General features: G+C 39.7%; 1 protein-coding gene across 5 annotated transcripts in view; it reads left to right on the plus strand.

Moving 5' to 3' along the window:
• LOC106740851 (probable multidrug resistance-associated protein lethal(2)03659) overlaps positions 1-25116 on the plus strand; it is a 32269-nt gene that overhangs the window by 2444 nt on the left and 4709 nt on the right. Inside the window, exons 1-15 of one of the 5 annotated variants that reach the window (XM_014612295.1) lie at positions 8471-8617; positions 9974-10091; positions 10182-10287; positions 12373-12624; positions 13178-13602; positions 14317-14473; positions 15646-15848; positions 16340-16779; positions 17501-17715; positions 19063-19281; positions 19512-19692; positions 19936-20112; positions 20964-21420; positions 21737-22112; positions 22711-23407. In XM_014612295.1, the coding sequence (XP_014467781.1) occupies positions 10211-10287; positions 12373-12624; positions 13178-13602; positions 14317-14473; positions 15646-15848; positions 16340-16779; positions 17501-17715; positions 19063-19281; positions 19512-19692; positions 19936-20112; positions 20964-21420; positions 21737-22112; positions 22711-23407 (3876 nt within the window). In that variant the 5' untranslated portion in view covers positions 8471-8617; positions 9974-10091; positions 10182-10210. Of the gene's footprint in view, positions 1-8470; positions 8618-9973; positions 10092-10181; positions 10288-12372; positions 12625-13177; positions 13603-14316; positions 14474-15645; positions 15849-16339; positions 16780-17500; positions 17716-19062; positions 19282-19511; positions 19693-19935; positions 20113-20963; positions 21421-21736; positions 22113-22710; positions 23408-25116 lie in introns of those variants that run through there. The other 4 variants (XM_014612294.1, XM_014612297.1, XM_014612293.1 and 1 more) reach the window with 4 other exon arrangements.

Raw genomic sequence — 25116 nt, forward strand, 5'->3', positions numbered from 1 at the left:
AAAACAAGTCTATTTTAGGGAATGCTTACCTAGGACTGCTGCAGACTTGCGGCATGTCCCGATTAATTTCTACCTGAGAGTATCTTTATCCGATGAAGTTACCGATGAGACCTAATTGAAAAATTAATCGCCCTTTGTATATCCGTAATTGTAATTTTCATCGGATAAAGGTACGACTTGATCGGACGAAATGATCGGACATTGTCTTAATTAGATATATACGTGCTACATTTTAATTGGATTATCAGATATAAAAGGATATTTTTCTCAGCATAGTGGAGAAGTTATTTTTTTAATACGATTTTTAATACGATGTCATATTCTTTTATTCTTACTTTTTATGCGACGAAAATGTGATCACAACAAAATGTGATGACGAGATATTTATAATTCAATATCAAGAAATTCATAATCGAGCTATAAATAAAATCAAGTTCTTAATGAATCACTCATTGGGAATCAAAGCAGATAAGAAAATTTTGATCAACAGATAATTCGAAGACGTCATTCTTATATTTATATTCTTAAGAGAGAAAATAATCACACATTTATTTAATTATATAAGAGGAGAATAAGATATTTTTACACACGATACACTTCTCGAAATGATTTTACACAAAGACAACTATTGCCCCAACAAATTGTTGCTGAGTACACTGAGATGATGTCGTCGGACTTCTGCTTCGGGCAAAATTATACCAAAAAAGTTGAGATATAAAAACAATTCTTTATCTCCTCGGGTGCACGGAAGAAAGAATACAATCACTCCTTTGCTATTCTATTCACCCGATAAGATAATCTAAGCTGCATGTTGCATTGATCCGACAAACACTAACCAGGAATGAACTTTTTTATGTTTTTATCTTATCGTAATGAAGCATCGTAGTTTATAGTAATGTAGTAAAAAAGAATATGAACGTGTTTGTCCGTTCCGCGTATAAGTACAATAAAACACGAGAGAGACGATAGTGCTTCACACTCGCGCGGATTTTCCTCCGATCTTTTTCGTAAGAAAAGCACACTTACGCGTACGCGTGCTTCACTTTCACCTCTTACATTTTCTCACACATTGTGACACGTGACACACGCCAAGTATCATGTGCCACGTTTGAAAATCATTCGGAGAGAAATTGCAAAATCTGCAATGGCACCTTGCAATCAGTGTAATCGCTTCGACGCGTTGTCGATCCTCGCGTTAATTAAAATAAAAACTGGGGTTGAGGTTGCCTGACGTGCTAGCTCTCTCGAGAAGAGACAATCGATGCGATTCGCCAATAAAAAGAATAAATTAACGAAGCCTGCGTTCGACTCTCCGATACACGCGCATGATTCGACAATCGCTACCTTGAGGTCGTACGGCGACCCCAGGTAACAGACACTCCCGGAAGGTGTATTAATACTTTGACAGCCGCTATCACATATACAACTTTGGCCAAAAGTATGAGACACTACATATTTTAAAATATTTTTAACCAGAAGGGATTTAAATTGAAATTAAACATGAAACATAGGCAAGGAGCCACCCAACAATTACGTCACGCGAAATGTGAATATGTTTATCTTCACTCCTCGTCACACTTTGTCAGAAAATAGTTGGACTCTCTTCCAATATTACGTGACATGTGGAATTACCCTTCACATTAAGTTATTATATTTCCTTAAATCCATCCCGAAAATAAGCATCGTGCGCCGAGAGCTTAATGTGATGTTCTATAACTTATGCATTGTTGTTGCACAGTAGTTTTATTACTCGTACGAATGATAAAACCATTGAGCATCAGTGGTTTTTTTAATGGCATAATTTATTATTGGCTAATTTACCACAGCCAGTAATATTTTTCTACAAAGGTAGTATATTATCTTGTTGGAATATTATGTCGTCTATGTCACTAAAAGTTCACTAAAAGTTCTGTCATATGATTATAAGGAAATAAAGTCTATGAACTTCAGGCGACTTTAATCGATTAATTACTTTTCTAAAGAAATAAAATTTACAAATAAATAATTTATTTATTTATAAATTTTATTTCTTCAGACGTTTTTAAGACATCTTTAAAACGTCTTTTACAAGCTTCTGCTGCCCGGGACGTTCCCACGAATTTCAAACATTACCACAAGAAAAAGCGATAAATAAACTTGCGAATTCCTAGGAATCGCGATTCGTATTGAGAGGCGCTCTGGAGGAGATTACGAAATAGCGAAATACAACATCTTTGGTTTCAGCGCGCGCAGGGTGCTGATTAGAGAATTGGAGAGAGAAAAAAAGAGAGACGACCAAGAAGTCCCAATGAAATTAAATCAGACGTCGGTCGCGCGAAGGTCTCGCATCGTCGAAGCGAAATGACCGCAGACAGACAAGACGGGCGGTTACTGCTGTTATCCGCGAGAACCATTGTTTGTTCACGGTATCATTACGCGACAAGGATAGTTTGCACGGCTTCGCACAGGGAGCTCTATTGTGATCGTCAGCCAACATAGCCGCCGCGGGATCGTTTTCATGATCAAGAGACGCGCCTGCAATAGGCTGTGAAACACCCGGTTTCTTGTCACCGGGGAAAATTAAAGAGCTGTTTTGCTATTCCTTTGGGGAATACTTATCACCGCTTTTTTTCCCGGAGCACTTTGCACAATTGATGGCGCTTTCATTAAGGGAAAAGCAGCGAGGCGCGCCGAATAGATCAAACAACGCCGCCGTTGTCGGCTAACGCGATCGAGGAAAACGCGAAAATTGTATTACGTTCCCTCATTCTCGTAATATCGGTTGCGTCAACAATGAATTGATCTTAATTGATTTTTATTGGTAACAAGGGACTTGTAACACGGACTGCGACTTGACCCACGGTCTCATTAAACCATCGAGTAGACGTCGAATTGCGCAGCGAGAGATCTCGAGCGAGATATGCGAGCTGATTTGTGTTCACGGACGTGAGTCGTTTTCCAGTTATCTACGGCTATAATTACAAGGACCTCACATGTACTATATAGTAATATAGTAATAACAGGATATAGCGTAACTTGAAACATAATAATATAATTATGTCGCAACCCATTTGCGGATACCGTTTTTCATTTTCTGGTTAATTTCTTTGTGGTGTAAATTTAAACCAATGAAAAAATTGTGTTTTCCTGTTTATTATTAATTTGATGATTCTGTAGTAGTGACTTTTAAAGTTTATCGATTGACTAAGAATAGAAAAATGTACTTTTTACATTATCACGAGGTTAAACCTAGACCACAAGTTAATCAAAAAATGAAAAACCGGGCCTTAGTGTAATACATCTTTGTACAATTAATTTTCGATCATTCTCTTTCTTTCGGTTTATACAAAATGTTTAACAATTGCTTACAACGACAGATACGCGACAATAAACGTTTCCGCGAATTAACGTTAAGTTAAATCCCCGCGAAAAATGCTCCTTTAATCGGTCTTAGCTGGAAGGTCGACTTTCGCCGAACGATTTTTATCACAATTTAACATGACTAATTTGCGGCTTGGGAAACACTATTAAGTTTCCCTGAAAATATATTTTCATGCAAATTTGATCAGATCTTAGTATGATTAATTTGCGGCTTAAGAAACTATCGAGACTCTCGGAAAATGTATCTTTACGCAAGTTACAAACTAAAGAGAAACAAAAGAAAGTTAATTAAATTTGTAATTAGATACGCGACGTTTAAAGGTATCATTGGAGCGAATCGATCGTGATATCGAGCCGTTTGTACAGCAAAGTTAATTAATTTGCGGCTTAGGAAACTGTCCTATAAGTTCCTCCGAAAATATCTCTCTCCGCAAATTACAAGTGAAAAAAAAGCAAACTGTGCAGAGTTCATTGAACTTATAATAAATTATCGAGATTAAGGACTTCAGCGTAACTTCATCGGAAAGCAATCAATTGCGAGTGGCCGATATTACGTAATAAGATCAATTATTTATTCGCTCTCACTCGAGACGAGTGCGCGTACAATAAAAACGAGAAAATAATACATGACTATCTCGCGATTTTGCTCACTTATCATTGCGTGACTGTATGTCTTACTGATTCTGAGCGGATCGGAATACGCGCTTACGAAACGTCAAGCTCTCGTAATTAATTGCCTCGAATAATACTCCGATAACGTGTTACACCAGTAGCTGAAGAATAAAACGTGTGAAGATCATCGATACCACTAAGCAGGTGTAACAGCGGCTCGAAAAAGTCGCTCAGCGAGAATCAACACTCCAGATAAAATTCAACAAAGGCGGCATCGCTTGCGGGATATTTAATTTAATTGTTAATTCGCGGAAATGCTGATCGTCACGTGTCTATCGTTGTTGAAACGTTGTTGTTCGGCAATTGTTAAAATTTTTCTTTCTGTGGAAAACAGAAGAAAGCGAAAGGTCATGAAAAGGACGTCTCATGCAATAACGATACCAAAAAGCGCCTCGATATCAAATACAGATATTTTAAATGTTTTACGCGAGAAACGTTATTGAGAGGAATATTGAGAATGTTTTTCTTGCGGTTTCCACTGCCGTTTCGCGAAACGCGGAAAAGAAAGAGTGTGTGTATGTGTGTGTGTGTGTGTGTTTATGTTCGTCTTTCCGCACTTTATAATACTAGACGTATTACGTTATACTATTCTCGGAAGCGCCACGTTAAATTTCTTGCGCAATTTTGTTCCTGTATGTATGTGAATATTCTTCCTATCGATTTGCACGCGCGTATTACCGAAATCGTCTGTTTGACTGTCGCACTTGCTCGTCACGGCCGCTTATCATCGGACAGCTTTTCCCTATTCGGTTCCCGTTATCTCTCTTACGATTTACAAGTCATCGTAATCGATCAGAATAAAAGTGATTTAAAAGCCGTTAAAGCGCGTGTGTGGGGCGCAAGGAAAAGGGACGAATCTCCGTAGGAAAATTAATGAAAAGTGCGAAGTAAAATTCTTTTTTTCTGTACGAAGTTTCTTCCTCGAGAATATCGGTTTTTCAAATTCTTGGATTACGCGTGCGACTATAAACGACTCGATTAACATGTCGTTCCATTGTTTATTCTGGTTATATAAATAAAGATTAAGGGTAATACTATTCAAAGCATATTCTCAAAGCATTGAGAAGTACCGTCTTATTTGCAACGTCGTTTCTTGCAATACGTACGAGTTATTTACTTCAATAATGATTTAATAACGACACGGGAAAAAAGAAATAGCTTTCAAAAAGAAATAGCTAAAATTAGTTCTCGCAGGTAAAAATTAGTCGTCCCTATAATACGATAGAAATTTAGTTAATTTAGCTAATTCATTTTGTCCTTATACCTGGTTTTTAACTCCTATATTTAAAAACTAGGTCTGATAAATTTCAGTTGTATTGTCATATTATGAACAGCTAATATAGCTTATATTTCCAAAGTTTTAAAAATATATTTCACATATCAATTTGAATAAAAAAAATTTATTATTATATTGGTTTCGTCTTTCTTTAAATTCATAACGATTAATATGATTTACTAGCTAAAACAAAAATATCTTTTTACATAAAGTTAAATAAATATATTTTAGTTTTACATATGTGTGTCCTTGTTATAGTTTTTTCCGGTTTGTTCCATTGGTTAGAGCCCAGACAGTAAAACCGGAATTTACCACGGCTCTTTCCCATCTATTGGAATTTTCCGATCAACCCTGTTAATAACGGTGTAAATTATTTATTTTCTGTTAATAACAAAATATTGTTACTTTTATTATATTATCAAGACTCTGCGTAATAATGCCGGAAATCGTAACGATTCATTATTTCTTGGGTAACAATTTTTGGTCGTATCACCAATTACGCTCTACCCTGTACACATCAAAGAGTAATATGTCATTAATGGACAGCTGACGCGTCCATTAGGGCTTGATTGTTGTTTCTCAAAAATGCCAAAGCGATCGATTCGGCTTTTATATGCCGGCTGACTATTCCTTGCATAAAACTTTCATCGGGTGTATAAACGTACTCCTGAGATGGATATTACGATGTGGCATGTGGCAATTTTACATTTTTACGTAATTCTCAATGAAGCTCTTCGAGTTCAATTTGAAGATTCTCAACGCTGCTTCTTGCACGAACTTCGTTATCGGAGCGCTGCCGATCGTTAGAGCAGCTGCCTCCCGCGATTTTGTTTGCCTAACATCGTTTATGATAATATGATGTAATACGTTCTAAATATGACCGACCACGTCGCCTCACGTTCCAATAGGAAAATCCCTGAATCGAAAGATCTCAATTACTCGATAACGAACACTGATTAAAGACTGCGTGACTGATAATACTGATTTTAAAGAATCGGACGTAATGCTCCGTGACGCTCTCGTATATGCATTTATATATATATATATCCTTTTTTCTTTTTTTAAAAATCTTGTTATGAAACATCCACGTATAGGAAGTGTAGTAGAGTGAGATAACGGGACGCCTTGAAAATAAGGTCGAAAAATGGGAAGCGAAAGTGGAGTATTATACTTTTAACATCGGTATCAATAATTAGTCGACACCCAACGTCAGTCTTGTGGCCGAAGGTACGACCGGAAGACGAAGATGGCGATTTTCACACGATAAGAATACGTTTCGGGTAGCATCACTTGTTACGAATGAGCCCTGTTTAAATAATCAGTTTAATTCTGTTTAATTATCAGTGGTGCAAGTCGAATCTCGCACAGAATTTCGTTTCGTGCAAACGATTGTTGTATCCTCCCGTTTCTCTGTAAGCAAATACGCAACGCCGAAAAATGCACGAGTCGAGCGTCTCAGTGGGAGTTAATTGGGAAATAATTAGAAAGTCCCGCGTGTATTCCTTCAGTGCCCCACCGGTTCCCTCGAGCATCTAATCTTATCTATGATAAGCCCGTTCGCGTATTGTTTGTGGAAGATGCCAGAGTCTTACTTAGATATATATAACAGTTGTTATTATTACTTGACATTAATTGTAAATGAGTCACTGACGATGAGGGAAATTCATTTGTTCGAACTCGGCCCGAATTCGCAGCCGAGATTTCGAAGACTTCGTCCGAGAGCGATTTCGTCGACCATTCGTAAATCCCTTGGTATTCGAATGAACCTCGCTCTCGTCGCTAATTACTAATTACAGGGTACCGAGTACCAGAAAAAGCAGATTCGATAGAAAGAATCGGCAGTACCGCAAGGTGCATTCCACGAATTCAATTAAGCGAATTAGATTTTCTTGCACGTTCCGCACGATTTGTTAATTTCGCCGCGCACGGTGATTTCCATTTTGAGAAATTATACTTCAACGTATACGCGCGGCAGAAAACACATTCCATGTGTTTTTCTGCCGGGCGCAGGCTCGAAGCAACGTGTATTTTCTACAGATTTTTTCAATTGGCATACACATGTCGCCGGCTAACGTTGTATATCAAGTTTGCTTTTATTCTGATTTACTCCTAAATTTAAACATACTGCGACAAATGTCCGATAAGTGTCTCTTTTAACTCATTTATCATCGAATTTTTCATCGATTTTTTAATGTAAATAGCTTTTATGTAAATAGCCTTAAAATATGTCGCGTGTTTTAATATTTTTATCTTTAATATCTTTCTAAGATAAAAATAGAAAAAATATTGTACTTTATTAACTGCATTCTCATTCTCTCTCCCTCTCTCTCCCTCTCTTGTTACTCCTTAGAATTAGATAAACAGCTAATTCCCATTACGTTAGTTCAAAGTCTGGAACTACAAAATAACTTTATATCTTATTTATTTATTGGAAAATGAGCAAATTTCCACAAATTCAGGCCTAGTGTTTGATTCCAAATAGAATCCGTGATCTCGTCATTATCGTCACGCATTCATTTCACATGCGATTTTCATATTAGGCTCAATATCAGAACACAATTAAGCATAATTAATTATTTTTCGTTTTGCTAACGGTCGATATTCGCAATTTAAACCGCAGCTTTCTCTCAAACGTTCGTTTCTGAACGCGGATAAGAAATATTAGCATGAAAGAAAAACATTCATTATCCTTCAAACCAGTTTACAGCTGTATATGAAATTAATTATCCAGCGTTACGGAGATAATGTTAACGTGACGAATAAAATGTGTGGAGAGACGCGAAATACGCAAGAACAGAGCAGGAATTGGAGCGAAAAAGAAATAGAGAGAGAGAGAGAGAGAGAGGGAGAGTTACGAGTATCAACGATACGGCGTTAATACGGCGCGCAACGGTGCGTAGAAAAAAATATATAATATGTGTAGTAAATTGCTATCGTGTGAAAACGTTCCAGCATTGATTATCAACGAGTGTCATAATGGGGCGTTAACGGTGTGCAATAATGTCAACTATGTTGATGTTGCCGCAATGTCGCGAAAATGATTCAAGATCAATTATCACGTGGCGGAAGAGTGGTGGAGAACCGCGTCGCATACTGATAACGATATGCGGGACTATTAAATTGCGTGCTTATATGCGTGTATCGCGAGTGTCTCGTAGGAGACAGCAGCGGAACAACATACCGTTCTGTCATCATCTCAGATAGGAAAGCATAAAAACATATCGGGTCGGGACATAGTGTCGAATGACGAATTTTGTTGGTGATAGTGTTGTGCGCTGATACTCAATGATTGGATTCCTTTTGTAATCGGTAATTACTTTGTAACATATTTATCTTTGTGAAATTGCCAAGAAAGGAAAATATATTCAGAATGTAGAGAAATATTCTTCGTCGAGTATGTGTGCGTAAATCGAATCGTTTGGAAATATCTAATATATTGTTGCATTGTTATTATTGTTTATTTATAACATTAATTATATAATATGTAATATAGAAAATTATATAATTTTATATTATAATTATTGATCTAAAATACCATTCCTTGTGTTTTACTATATGTTTATCTTTAAAAATAACAATTGAGGAAGACGTAAGGAGATACGAGGGGGAATGTTCGTGTGTAGGAGTACAGAAATACATTGTAATTGACCGTAAAGAAGCGTTTCATCGCCAACTGTTAATCAAACCGTTAATTGGTAAATTAATTCGACTGTATCATTTTGCGAGAAAAAGAAAACAGCGATGGGACGGCTATCTTCGCGAATGAGAAGGTACCGGCTTCGTATTTCCTCCGACTTCTCTTTCGAGATCGATGCGACATATTCGCTATTAAAGACTCCGCATCTGTAATGATATCACCAATATTAGTCATATCATCAATATCGTTTCGATCTCTCATTCGTTCCGATATCTTATATTGATATATTCTGATAGGAAAACTACGTATCTTTCAAAATATTGAAGTATTCTTACTTTGTTAATCTTGTTTTGACACTTTTATCTTCGGAATAGTTCGAAGAATAAGAAAGAAGAAATAATAATAAGAATAAAGAATCGAAGGAAATCCGGGACCCGGATATCGAGGTAATTTAATAAATATCTTAAGTGTAGGGTCTTCTTGATATCCGCACGGAAAAAATGCCAGTTCCTACAACTAAATAAGGGCCAGATAAAAACTCGGTGACAAGAAATCAACAATATCTCTGTTATCACGACTTTCTGAACGTTCCTGCGAACATTCCGAATATTCCTGTGAACGGTTGCTTTCAAACTCGGTGGAGAAAACAGGGAATCTTTCTGTCTCTCTACGAGCGAGTTATATTGTCTGATCCTCGGATAACAGAAAATCCAGTTGTATCAGTGGAATCGTTATCCGTATGAATACATCGTCGTTGACCGGAACGACCGGCTTAATGTATGCATGCTATAATGTGGCTTTATCTGAATCGCATTAGTGATAAGATACGGATAGATCGGAGGGGTGCGGGGAGATCTCTATGAAATTTTGGCCCGCTTTTGGCGAATATGGGAGGAGAAAGAGTGAAAATGATAGAACGGCGAAGGAAAGAAAGAGGGGACTCATAAGCGGCGCGATTATACAGCTGCGTCACGATTCTCACGAATTACGGCATATCTGTCGGTCCTCATTCTCCTCTTATTTTTCAGCTCCTCTTCGGGTTCTTTCATGCGAAGAAGCGCCTTGAGCAAACATCTCACCAAATTGCGCTTAATCACGCTGCATACGCGGCAATTATTTTTTGTGGACACACCTGTGTGTTCACATGTGTGTACGTTTACATATATATATGTGTGTGCGCGCGTGCGTGCGTGTGAATATGCAAGATCTTACACAGGAATCCATCGTATGTTGTAGAAGAGGGAGAGATCTGCACCGTCGTCGCCATGGACGGGAAAGTACACGCTGAGAAGAAGAAGAATCCCAGACAAGGTGCCAACTTCCTCAGCACCCTGACGTTTAGGTAAGTACGAAGAGGCGGTTCAAATGCCGCGAATGCGACCCGTGCATGACTCGTGGATTATCCGAAAGTAGCCCCGAAGAACCGCACGAACGCGAGAATCGCCCGGATTATCCGGACCAATTAGCGAGAGATCTACCGCTTATCCGTCATTAAGATCGGAATTGTTTAGAAAGGGACATCTTATTCAGACGAAATGCAAATTGAAGAGTCTAGCCGAAATTACTCTCTCCGGAAAACCTATCGATTGCAAAGTAACGATAATATTCGAGAAACTTGAGACTTTCAAGTTGGACATCCGTTGTTGAGATTTTCGTTGCTTAGGAAAGAATATCCTGTTTAGACAAGGTGCAAATTGAAGAATCTACCGGAAATCTCGCGTTCTGGAGGATCTGCCGATTGCAAAGCGGCATGGATAAAACTCAAGAAGTCTGAAAATTAACTGTGAATGTCCGTGAAAATATTTCCGTAGATTCAGGTGGTATTTGCCGAATTCTTAAATCTCTGAATTAAGTCTTAGAATCGATTGAATTGGACGACAGAGAGAAAAGTAGAGGGAAATAGATTCGATGGGTGGCCATTTCGAAATGGCGCAATCATTAAGGGAAATGAACAATAAAGACGAAAGAATTAATTAGGCTGATCTCGTGTACTATCGTTCATAAATATTTGATAATTGGCTTAGCTGTGTTTTCCACTGTGTTTTCCGCGCTTTATGAAGGTATCAAAGATGACTTTTTTTTTTAAATGAAATCAGCTCACCTTGGAAAGCCAACAGATAAAATTACAGCTGTATCTCGCACTTATTGACATATAATTATATATTATTTATATATAATCGTTCTGTAAAGGCAGTTTCACCTAGAAATACAAATACGGCTGATCTCTGATCTCTTCTAACGAACTATATAGCGAGCTGTCATTATCCCCGTCATGCTCCTATAAGCTATTATTGTTATCGTCCATATTACGCAACGCGAGAGATCACACCTTTAAGAAGACAGATAAAATTCGGCTCGACCTCCTTCGATGTTGGGGCAAATATTTACGGGGCGCCCTTGTGTAAATGCGTGTCACGGAAATTCAAACCCGTGTCGCAATCGTGTTATACTAATGACTCGATTTACGAAAAATCGGTTACCGTCGCACGTTCGACAGAGCGTTGAGATTCGACCCGCTCATTCCGGCACACCGGTCGTAACGTCGGAAAAATTGCAGTCGAAGAGATTCAACCGGGAGATTACGTTAATTCCTCGCAGAGGGTGTTTTTAATTACAAGGGAATTAGTATTATCTCGCGCTTCGACGCAACGGATTGTATTTTCGCGGGATATCCAGTTGTTTTCCGAGATTAATCGGCCGCCACAATGGACGCGCAAACAGGGAGATAAAACGGATCCATCGGACTCACCTGTTTTCTCTCGTTCGCGTGTTCATCCATTAGTAATAGATATATTAGATCGCGCTGATAAGCAAACTGTGTGAATTATCTGCGCGTCGAGCAGCGCGGATAAGTGAGAAGCGCAAAAAGTGCTCGGGAAACCACCTTGGACTATTTTATTGAGCAAACTGCTTTTGCATCGATACTATTTGCGTATATCTATCTGAACGTATATATTCGCGCAATTTTACGATTTTAATTTCTTGCGATTTTTTGCACTCGATGATATTCGACAGCTGACTTATCTCTCGAGGAGAAATAATCGCGCGCTGTTCCGGAGCAGATCGGAGGCATTTTGACAATATTCCATCGGAATATGCGCGCGATTCCACGATTTCATAGCTGGATTTGCTTATGAACGGCAAATCACGATTCAAGCGTGGATTTAATTATAATTTTAACCTCGCAGGAAGTTTCGGGATGGTCTCGCATTACGTAATACAGAAAACTATAATAGCTTAGGGACCCCGGGAAAATAATAATAGCGAGATAGGAACACACACGGCATCTTAGAAAGGAAACAAAATAGGGAGAGACGCGGGAAGAATAGCCGGCGGGCGAGATTGCGGGCCGTTCGTGTGCGAGTTAAAAAAAGAAAAAAATTCAAACGAGAAAAGGAAGAAAAACGTGTGCTTTGCTTCTTCGCAGTTGGATTCTACGCACTTTCTGGGTGGGTTACCGCAGAGATCTTGAAGTAACTGATTTGTACAAACCGCTTAACGAACATACAAGTGGTATTCTTGGTGTTAAAATAGCGGACGCCTGGGAGAAAGAACGCAAGGCGGCGCAACATCGGGGCAAGGGGGCACGGCCCAGCCTGTTGAAAGTCATCATCAAGTGCTTCGGCGTCAAGATCGCACTTTATGGAATACTATTGGCAATCATGGAGATTGCACTTAGGTACGTATCTGATCGCCTCGTTGCAGTCGTAAGAGAGGCCGCGCAAATATCCGAGTAGCACTTCGATCCGTTGATATTAACGCGTTGCCGACCGGCAACACTTAGACAATTAGACAATATTTAGGCAATAGGCGATGGAAGTTCGAGAAAAATATATTTTCGTTTTATTTATTTTGTAATATTATATGTAAGTTTTACAATATATTTTTATTTTATTTATTTATTCAGGTTTGTTTACAAGACATAATCCTTTTGATGAAGATATAAAGTGATTGTATTGATTTGCAAAGATAATACGATGAAGATACCAGTCAGTCAGAAATATGTTAAGCATCGCCCTCCGCGATTGGAGCACCGGGAGAACTCGAACACAAAATACGATATATCTCACCGTGAATTTCTCGCGAACTCGAAGCGAATCGTATTATCAATCGAATTTCGGCCACACGCGAAACCACAATGTCGCGATTTATCAGTGAACGGCCGCGCCGTCGTCGATTTGGCTTTTTCGAAACGACTTCGACTCAACCATGGTCGATTTTCCCACGTACAGGGTGTTGCAACCGCTATGTCTCGGCCGATTGTTGCGATATTTCAATACGAAGGAGATGGACTCGACGGAAGCGTACTGGTACGCCGCTGGCGTGATCTTGTGTTCCGCCGTCAATGTGTTCGTCATCCACCCCTACATGATGGCGATATTGCACATGGGCATGAAGATCCGCGTGGCCTGCTGTTCACTGATCTACCGCAAGGCGTTGAAGCTCACGAGGACCGCGTTGGGGGAGACGACGATCGGCCAAGCGGTGAATCTCCTGTCGAATGACGTGAGCAGGTTCGACGTGGCCATTATATTCTTGCATTATCTATGGATCGGGCCCGTGGAGACCATCGTCCTTATGTACTTCATGTACATAGAAGTCGAGATATCCTCGGTTATCGGGGTGGCTGTTCTACTGCTGTTTATACCTTTGCAAGGTAAGACGCGATGACAGTTGAGAGGAGAAGGAGGAGAAGGCAGTCAAGGTTCGCGAGTTACGCGATTGTTGTGAATGAACGGCGGACTGGAAATATGACTTGATGCGTGTTGGCTTCGCAAAGAATAATTAAGATAAGAGAAGTCTCGGCAGGAACGTGTCGTGCCAGAAGCCTTTGATTTCTAATCTTTAAGATTTCTTAATCTTCGAATACTTGTCAAAATATCCGCAGATCTTCGAGATTATATCCGCGGATTATCAAGTTTTTACACAGAAGAAAATTAATCTTAAATCAAGAATAGATATTCTCATGTATATGCAGGAATATTATAATCTTCTTAGAAGATTTTTAGCCTTGATTTGATCGAATTTGTATTGATGCAAGTATTACCCAAATTCGATTCAAGATTAAAAATCTTTTAAGAATATTATAATATTTTAGCTTGTATATATGAGAATATTTATGTTGAGTTAAGACTAATATTTCCGTGTAAATTTTGAGGTTCCCGAAGATATCAGATTTCGATCTCCAAAGTTCCAATTTTTCAATTTTATATCTCAAATTCCATATTTTTTTAAATTCCAATTTTTTAATTCTAAATTTTAAATTCGCGTTTCTATTTACTGCGAAATTCGTCGCTATTTAACGCGCGGCGTCGAAAGAATCGCTGAATAGCGACAGGCAGTAATTCTCTCACATCTCGGAATTCCGCAGGTTGGTTGGGTAAGAGATCATCTGTTCTGAGATTGAAAACCGCCATCAGGACCGACGAGAGAGTGCGATTGACGAATGAGATTATCACCGGAATTCAAGCGATCAAGATGTACACCTGGGAGAAGCCATTCAGCGCGCTCATCGAAATGGCGAGAAAGTGAGTACTGCACTTACGCGGATTGCGCAAGTAATACTTATATTAATCACGCGAGCAAACGACGCACCTTCGCTAAAGAGAAAAAGAGAGAGAAAACATACCGTTGCAAAACACACTCGCGATGACTTTGCACGTAAAGCAATTAAATTGCATCTTTAAATAAAACGTTCGTTTTGAAATGCAATCGGAATTGCGACATTAACGATAATTATTTTCTATTTTGAGGACGATTAATATTTCAATTTTCTACGTTTCGTTGAATTTTTATCATGATCTCATTCTTTTAACGTTTATATAATTATTTACGATATCGCAGCTCGATTTCGGCTTTCGTCGCACGTCTCGTGAATACCCGTGACACATTCTCCTCGAAATATGTTCATTGACTGAAGTCGCCAATTGATAAAACCGTCGAACAAAATGATAATGGACGGCCTTGTCGTTCAAATAGAACACTTTGTATTTATCGCCTTTTTATCGTTGCACTATCATTCGTGTTTTTATAATAATTTGAAGTGCTTAGAACTTTTTCGTTTTAACGGGGAATTTTACGATAAAGATCTCTCTTTTCTCTTTAAACATTTCTTGCGCATAAATATATCAATCATTTGAATATAACCATCTGACGCATTTGATAAACTAATCTTCTCAAGATAAGTTGATATCTCGTCGAAACAAAGTATGTAAAATTAGTATGTAAAATCCTAAAATTCGCGTTATCGAACATTTTTCTACAGCCCTCGATAGTAAATTCCCCCAATAAACTCCGCGAGTTCGACGAACCGCGAGCACGCGAGTAGATCACATCGCAAATGATCGAATTGTCTTGCCCGACACATCGAAACAATTTTTACGCACGTTCCGTCGTCTAACCGACAGGTAAATTAATACCGCCCACTGCGTGCGTCGCTGCGGCAAGCGCTATCAAATATGCACGCGCGCTTATCCGAGTTATTCATACACACGGTGTCTTATTTACGACTATCTTGTATTTTCGTATCGGCCGAACGCTTCATTGGATCAGGTGGGTGTGTATATAATAAAACATCGGCCGATTCAAGGAAGTATTACACGAGCGCCCGTGTGGTTTTCCGGCACCGAAAAAGAACAAACGGTTCACGATGAAAAGAGAGAAGAGGAGGGGAGATAAGCACGGCGGAATTTGTTTACAGGAGAGAAATCGATGTCATCAGAGCGACGTCGTACATTCGGGGTGTTACGATGTCGTTCATCATCTTCACCACAAGGATGTCATTGTTCATCACGGTGCTGGTTTACGTACTGTTTGATAACAAGATAACAGCCGAGAAGGTCTTCATGGTCACCGCTTACTACAACATCCTACGTACTACGATGACGGTTTTCTTCCCCCAAGGTATTTCCTCACGGTGATTTTATCTCTCTCTCTCTCTCTCTCTCTCTATTTCCCTCTCTTTATTTTTATCTTATTTTTATTTTCTATATTCTTTACTTTTTATCTTTTATCTTTGTTCCTTATCCTATAATCCTTATCTAGCGTATTTACCTTTTTATATTCACCTATTCTCCTCCTTCTTGCAATTCTTCGCGCGAATAAATTAATCGTCGTAGTTAGCATCGTTTCCATGAAGATAGTAAAATAGTAAAAATAAAGGATAATAATTTCGTATTTGCAATATTGTGTATATGTCTGCCTCAACTTCGTTTCACATTTATTATTTAGATAGAAATGTACAGAAACGTAATTTGATTTGACAAATACTAAATTTACAAAGTAGTCCCCTTGACGCGCCATTGAAAATACGACACTTTGCGATACAATTACTTTAAGAGACCTGAGTGAATTACCATGGCGAGTTTGACGATTTCTCCGGTGCCCTAAATTAGGAATAACGCAGACGGCGGAAGCGATGGTGTCCATCCGACGTCTGCAGAAATTCATGATGTACGACGAGCTCGAGCACGCGGGTAAATCTGAGTCGATGATCAACGGGAAGGAAAAGTTCAAGAACATCATAGAGATGGATATTACGGGGAATAAAACGAAGGAAGGAAAGATCGACCAGGAGAAGGACGATCAGCAAGAAGTGCGACATGATCAAGGCGATCACGGCGACCACGGCGATCAGAACAAGGAGTACATCATCTCCATCGAGAACGCCACCACGAAATGGTTGGTCGAAGAAAAAGAAAACACCCTGCAGAACATCACTATCAAAGTGCGACCCGGCGAACTGATCGCCGTCGTCGGCCAAGTCGGCGCAGGCAAGAGCAGCCTGATGAACGTTATCCTGAAGGAGTTGCCTTTACAATCCGGTACTATTAAGGTATGTGTGCCGTACAGAGTGACGAAATAACTACAACCACTTTGAACGTCTACGAAAAATGAAAATAATTCATTAACACGTTAATTGCCGCGTCAGTCACCGGTGACTGACAGTATAAAATACGATATAAAACTAAAAAAGTTACATAATTTTAATAAATTTTAAGTAATTTCAGGATCGTATCATTAATGTACTTAAATATTTCTTATCAAAAAATTTGAATGGATTTTATTGAAGCTTTATTGCGCTTGGCATTGCTATACCACAATACCAGTGCACTTCTAAGCAGCGCGCGTGGCTTGACGGAGATTTCCTCCGAAATGCGCGTTAACGACTCGATGAAGACAAAAAGTCGATATTCCCAGAAGATAGTAACCACTAGTATCAAATACAATTTCCATTAGACAAATATCCTTCTACATATTTCGAAAATATTCAAGGTAATAATAGTTGTTACCTCACTTTGTATGTTTCTCAAATCCATTTAAAAGAAAATCTAGTGAAAATATATTGAAATCTATTCAGAGTTATTTTAATCGATTTAAATTTATCTTTTTAAAAGCGCACAAAGCGTATTAAATCATAGGTGAATCTTATATAACAGCTTAAATCACCGAACTTTATTCTTATCTTATCTTACTGGGAACCTTTCGAGTCGGGAGTTTCTAGTCGCCTCTGTTAATCTTATTACGATATCACGGAGGGTCCTTTTCTTCTCCAGGTAAACAGCGGTGTCGCTTACGCGAGTCAAGAGCCGTGGCTGTTCGCCGGATCGGTGAGGCAGAATATCCTGTTCGGCCGTAAGATGGATCAGATCCGATACGACCGCGTGATCAAAGTATGCCAGCTGAAGAGAGACTTCAGCCTGTTACCTTACGGCGATAAGACCATTGTGGGCGAGAGAGGTATCAGTCTCTCCGGCGGCCAACGCGCAAGGTTCGTTTCAACACGACAAAAAGCTCCGAACATCGCGAAGCTTATCGAGATTTTCCGCGTGTGTAAATATTTGATCTCCGAATCTTTTGTTACTTTCGCGCTCCTCCGCTCCATAGCGATAAAAGCGGATATGCGCGTTAATTCTTAATACAGAATATGAGAAAAAGAGGATTCGTGTACTCATGAAAACGACTGATTATTTATGTATTATAATTTGTTTAACGTATATGTGACGTTGTTACTGTTCAAATTCAATTTTATACGTTTGCGTCGTTATTTGGTCGTTGTTATTATTCAGTTGTATCTATTTAGGCAAGGTAGTAAAACCAGCTTTACCGCTGATGCTGAGCCTTTTTGGTCGATCTCAACGTCTTCTAGTATCTTCAATACTTTTAGAGTCCGTAAACAATAGCGCGGCCAATAAAAGAAATATTATTATTATTATTATTATTATTAAAGTGAAGAAATTCTCGTTGTGGATTCTCGACGTGCATCGGAGAAATTAATATTGTCAGAGCTACAAGCTAAATAAACGAGATAAACCTCACGCCCGTTCCCTGTTTCGCGCGTTCATTTGGCGTATATTTCGATAGCTGAAATAGCCTCAGGGATATTAAACTTTATTTGACTTTTCAAAGACACTTTAAAGGGATTCAAGAGATCTTTAAAGAAATAAAATGAAATTGTCAACGTCTCTTAAAAATTCGCGAAGTATTTGGGAGACATATTCTTGTTTTGATAACGCAAATAATTCGGTCGTTTTCGTTTATTATTCGTTATGTCGTGAGAGATTATTTCATCATATATTTACTTAGATATCTACAGAAGACGTTCACCTATTATCTTTTCCTCTTTCACCCTCTCACGTACGCACACTACTCAGAATTATCTTATCGTCACGTTTCGTCTGGCAAACGTTAGTTGCTTGCTTCTGTAATTAACGATTACACAGTTTGTTGAGCGCTCCGTTAACAATATCTGCTAGATCCACTGTTTTTTTTTTTTGTTGACATATCTCAAGAACCTGGCGTATTTCTCGCCGATAAATGTCACGTGAAAGAATTACACGAACAAACGTAAGACTATCGGGATATAGTTTGAACGAGATCGGGAATTTTTGCAGACTCACGATTTTCAGCGACACAAAAATGCGAAATGCGTGAAGAGAAGATACGTCCGGAACATTTAGAAGAATTTATCTATTTTCATTTATTGATTATTGATTTGAATTTTATCATTGATTCATTTGTCCAGTTTATCGAGCAGTATCTCTCTATTTCTCGCAAATATCTTGAGCCGTTCTCTCATTAATATTAATTATACATTAATGAAGTGTATTATTTCCAGGATAAACTTAGCGAGAGCCGTCTACGCCGAGTCCGACATATATCTTCTCGATGATCCTTTGAGCGCCGTGGACGCTCACGTAGGCAAGCACATGTTTGAGGAGTGCATCGACAAGTATCTGCAAGGGAAAACTCGAATTTTGGTGACTCATCAGTTGCAGTATTTACGAAACGTCGGCAGGATTATCGTGTTGAAGGATGGAGCTATCCAGGCTGAAGGGTGCGTAATCCTGATTCTTCCTTATTTTTTCAACTTGTATTATATTTCCTGTTCACACTGACGTTTTGCAAGTTTTTAATCTCGCTTTAATATCTACAGATTCTTGTAATATTGGTTCTTGTAATATTGGTTCCTTATATATAACAGGGAGAGAGGGAGAGAGAGCAATTAAAAATATATCCAGGATATCATACACTTTTTCGTCATCGGGAGTATTTTTTGTTTATTAGAACGTACGACGAATTGGGTTCCATGGGGGTGGATTTCGGCCGACTGCTGGAGACTCAAACTCAAACAGACGAAAATCAGCCTTCTTCGACGCCAATCAGCCGTAGCAACTCACGTAACGCCAGTATCACGTCGCTCAGCTCGTTCATGACGAACGACACCTCCAGGCAGGAGCCGGACGAGGTAAGAAGCGACTTCCAACACTGAGATATTATCTAGATCTTTGTAATTAAAAAATTTTTTTTTATATTAAGACAGATTGATCCACGAATGCACAGATAACGTTATTTGAATCAGGCGTTGGTGACTTCAATCAGTTCAGATAATTCCGGCTGTTTAATTCAAGCAATGTTTTTACGAACTCCGTTCAAGTAATTTCAATGAATTACGCGGTCACGGATTGAATGATAATTGGAAATCTCTCAGGTGGCTGAGATGCGAACGGTCGGCACTATTTCCGGCAAAGTCTACTCGGACTACTTCCACGCGGGCGGCAACTGGTGCTTCATTATTACGGTCGCTTTGCTCTGCATCTTAGCGCAAGCCGCCGCCAGCGGCGGTGACTTCTTCCTCGCGCGCTGGGTAGACTTCGAAGAGATACATGTGAGTACAGAATACGACTTTACGGAAACCGAATCTTCGGAGGTCATCGTGTTAGGTATTGAAGATTGGATCTGGACGGAGAGGTTCGAAATTAGTTGACCAGTCGAATTCCGTTCTCTCTCAGAAAGCGCAAATCTGTCTAAAATACGTCTCTTCGCGATATTTCAAAGACGTCTGAAGTAAGTAGGTGATTTGTTAGAGGTTTCTTAAACATTTTCAGACATTTATGCTGTCTAAGCTATGCCGCAATTTTCAATCTTTAATATCTATCCAGCGAATACGATGTTAATGATGTCAAATGACTTATTAACCTTTTTCAGAATATTGAACACGCGTGTATGTTTAAATATGTTCGTTTTTTTTTTAAATATTTAAACTCTCGACGAAGATATAACGAACAGTACTGCGAACGAGAACATTCACGGTAAAATTCCACAAGAAAAAGGGAAACCTCGTCACACGCTTATATAATTTCCAGGTTTCGGAGGAAACCCGTTTTTCCCCCGTTTCTTCGCAAATTTCTTCAGCTTCGGTGCCGAGGATACAAAAATTCAGAAAAATTCACGTTTGTTCACCCGTTAAACCCTGCAACATTTACTTTTCCCCGTGAAGGAGTTAGGAGACGGAAGAAATTCGCGGCGAAAATGGAGGTGGAAACGGATTTTCTCAAACTATACGCGGTAGAAGTGGTGTCACATTGATGTCGCTTGAAAATGGAGTAATTTTCATCCGACTTGAGAGAACCGTCCCTGAAGAGCTTAATGACACGTCAGAGACGTGATTAACATGTTGCAATGTACGCTGACAAGTGCTGCGGACTTGGTACACATTGCTCATCACCGGTTGCGCAGGTAAACAAAACGGCGAACGGCACGGTGGTGGTCGACCCGAGTCCTCTCTCCCGGCAGGCCTACATCTACATCTACACCGGGGTGACCGTATTGACCATCGTCATAACCCTCGTCCGTTCGTTCTCCTTCTTCTGGGCGTGCATGCGCGCCTCCAGACGACTGCACGACAACATGTTCCGCTGCATCAGCCGCGCCACTATGCGCTTCTTCAACACCAACACGTCGGGACGCGTACTGAATCGTTTCTCCAAAGACATGGGCGCGGTGGATGAGCTGTTGCCAATCGCCCTGATCGACTGCATCCAAATCGGCCTGGCGTTACTCGGCATCATCGTCGTGGTCGCCATCGCGAATCCTTGGTTACTGATACCCACCGTGATCATCGGGATCGTATTCTACTACCTGAGAGTCTTCTACCTGGCCACCAGCCGCAGCGTCAAGCGTTTGGAGGGCGTGAGTAAGTGTCTGCAACTCGCACTGCGATTGAATAATTACGCTTTACTAATACGTTAAATGATAAATAAGCTCCAACGTTTAAGCGATATTTCTTATCATTCTTTTGTGGAGTCGATTTTTCCGATGTTTTTTTTCTTTTCCTCATAAAAAATGAATACATCATAAGTGTACAATTTATAATTTAAGTAGTTATATGATACTATATTAGAATTATAAAATGCCGTATAATTGTCATCGAATATTTGCCAGTAATCGAGTGGCAATCTCACGGATACATTTTTTCGACCATCTGACCGCGAATTTTCGATACTCCCCAGCACGTTCGCCGGTCTTCGCTCATCTGAGCGCGACTCTGCAAGGACTGCCGACGATTCGTGCTTTTGAGGCTTCGGAAATCCTTACGAGAGAGTTCGATCGTCACCAAGATCTCCATTCGTCCGCGTGGTACATCTTCATCGCTTCCTCGCGCGCGTTCGGCTTCTGGCTGGACGTTTTCTGCGTGGTGTATATTGCGTTGGTCACTCTGAGCTTCCTGGTGTTGGATAACGATGGTCCCGGCTCGATGGACGGCGGCAGGGTGGGCCTGGCGATCACCCAGAGCATCGGCCTCACGGGAATGTTCCAGTGGGGCATGCGGCAGAGCGCCGAGCTCGAGAACCAAATGACATCGGTGGAACGCGTTCTCGAATACAGGTAGCGTGTCAGCAACTTTCAAGGCTTCGTTTATCGGATTCATATTAATTTTATTGCAGATTTATGACGGATTTCTTTTAGATATTTTAATTGTTCATTTAACTAACTACGCTATATTTATATACTATATTATATTATTTATAACGTTATGGACACTATTTAACCTTTAATCAGCCGTTACCATTTCCTTCATAATTCGGACTTTTCTTCATAATTTAAGACCGAAAACTTGAATGGAACTTTATAATAGAACATTAAAATCTTATCTATCTGAAAATGTTTCATTCAAGTTTTTAGATAACGTAACCAAAATGAATTATGAAGGGAATGAAAGTAGTTAAAGCTAAAAGTAATGACAGTAAATAGTGAAAGTTATAGAAATAGTTATGAATAAAAATTAAAATATTTAAGAGATCCATAAAAATCCTAATAAAACTTGGGTAAATCCTATAAATATCATTATTATGTCTTATGGACCAAATAGAAAGATAATAGAAGGCTGCCACGCTCTCAGAAGTTTTAATTATGACCAATTTGAACTACAATTTTCTTCGATCGAATAAGCATCACATTTCAATCCTTCGCTATTTCCCTGCAGCAAGTTAAGCAGCGAGCCTCCTCTCGAGAGCACCCCCGACAAGAAACCGACGGACGAGTGGCCGGAGGAAGGCAAGATCGAGTTCAAGAGCGTGTGGATGCGCTACGCGCCGTTGGAGCCGCCCGTGCTGAAGAACCTCAGCTTCGTCATCCAGCCGCGCGAGAAGGTGGGCATCGTCGGCCGCACCGGCGCCGGAAAGTCTTCCCTCATCTCAGCGCTCTTCCGCCTGGCCGACGTGGAGGGTCCGATCGAGATCGACGGCGTCGACACGAGCACCATCGGCCTGCACGACCTGCGCTGCAAAATCAGCATCATCCCGCAGGAGCCGTTCCTCTTCTCCGGCACACTCCGGCGCAATCTCGACCCCTTCGACACGTACAAGGACGACGTGTTGTGGCAGGCGCTCGAGGAGGTCGAACTGAAAGAGATGGGCCTGGAGGCGCACGTCAACGAGGGCGGTTCCAATCTCAGCGTCGGCCAGCGACAGTTGGTTTGCTTGGCGCGCGCCATCGTGCGCAACAATCCGATACTCGTGTTGGACGAGGCCACCGCGAACGTGGATCCGCGCACCGACGAGCTCATCCAGAGGACCATCCGCAGGAAGTTCGAGAGTTGCACGGTGCTCACGATCGCCCACAGGCTCAACACTGTTATGGACAGCGATCGTATTTTGGTGATGGACGCCGGCAGCGCGGTGGTAAGTTTTCTTTCATCGCATCCCTCTCTTTCCCCCTGGGCTGTATTCGCGCTGTCATTTTACATTTGACGTCATTTCAAACGGGCACTTTTCATTCCCGTGACTTGTTTCAGTTTGCACGTGTTTACAGGATATAATTGTCAGAAATGAATGCTAATTGAAGAATCGCTTTTCTCGAATACAGGAATTAATTCAAATTCAACGGGCTGTTACGCAAATATTATGATAACGAGGTGGTTAGGAAAGTATTTTAAAGCTTGAAGTCTCTAGTTTTTATGTATATTTCTGGGTATGAAGGTAATTTGTTTTTTAAGGTGCTACGCGAATGTAAATTGAGATCCGATGAATGTAAAAAATTTTTATGAAGCTTCGTCAAGTTATGCCGTCTAAACAAAAAATCGCAGGTGAATGCGGTTTGCACCGCTTAAAAGCATGAAGTTAGCCCTGTAATTTGCGTATACGTAGATTGCAATACGATTTTTCATTACTAAGTTATTCATTGTTGGAGCAAAAACGTCCTTTCTGCTTTGATTGCGTGTAGAAGACGAAGAAATTAGCATACTATGTTCTTTAAAAACGAAATAGAAAGCTGAAAGTTTCATTTTTTAATTGCATCCTTCACCATTTCATTGCAAATAATTTTTCAATGCGAAAATTTTATTAGAAGATGATCGATAAAACAAGATCGATAAAATTGATACATACCTCTGCGCAAAACAATAATAATTATATACGCTTAAAATATTCGAAAAGTAGAAACTTCAAGCTTTAAAATGCTTTTTGATCCATCTCATTATCTCCATTTTTACCGAAGTTACAGCTCGTTGATATTTACGTTATTTTCATGATCGAGTAAAAAAGTACGTCTGACTTATCGTATCACTTTCTCGATTGTTCGTCGGGACAGTGGCGACTCATAGCGGAAATTTTGGAACTAAAAATTGTCAGACCCGAGACTCGAACTTTATTTAGCCGAGACTCAAACCATATAAGTTTAACGAGGTTTTGTTCGACAGCGTTAGATGGCGCCAGGCAATCCGTTAACCAAAGTTTCGGTAGATGGATAATTCCTAGGTTCTCCATATATTTAAATAATAAAAAAAATGTAGTTTAGCGAAATAGGTTTTATTTATATCGGCTATATGTGTTTTGAATTAAAAAAGAATAGGGATTCTCCAACGGCTAAATAAGCATTGATCTTCATGACAAATATTTATATTCATAATAAGCAAAAGGGTTTTAATCTTAGCATAATAAGCAAAAGGGTTTAAATCTTTAAAAATTATTCCTCAAAATTTAATTTCGAAGTCTTTACTACCTTCGGCGCCATCGACTTTAACAAAGAATTCAGATCGTAATACAAGTCAGACTAAGTAATATTTTTACTTGAACATTAAAAAGACGCAAACTTCAATGGGTTGCAACTTCGGCAAAAATAAAGATAACGAGATAGTGTAAAAAGCATTTTAAAGCTTGAAGCTTTAGTTTTCGACAATATTGCGGCCGTAACGCTGCAATCTATCGTCGCCGAACTATATCGTCCTGAATGAAAAATGGCCACCGTTGAATTTTCAACGTCAACTTTCAATGGAGTTTTTGCATCGAAAACGTGTATTTGTTAAAAATACGAAGGTTGAATTTGAAAGTGGCAACTATCAGTTTTCTATTCATTTTTTAACAAACAGTCATACAGTGATTCGTTCGCCTTT

Source organism: Dinoponera quadriceps, unplaced genomic scaffold (genome assembly GCF_001313825.1).
Source record: "Dinoponera quadriceps isolate SergipeBrazil2010 unplaced genomic scaffold, ASM131382v1 scaffold545, whole genome shotgun sequence".
NCBI lineage: Eukaryota > Metazoa > Arthropoda > Insecta > Hymenoptera > Formicidae > Dinoponera > Dinoponera quadriceps.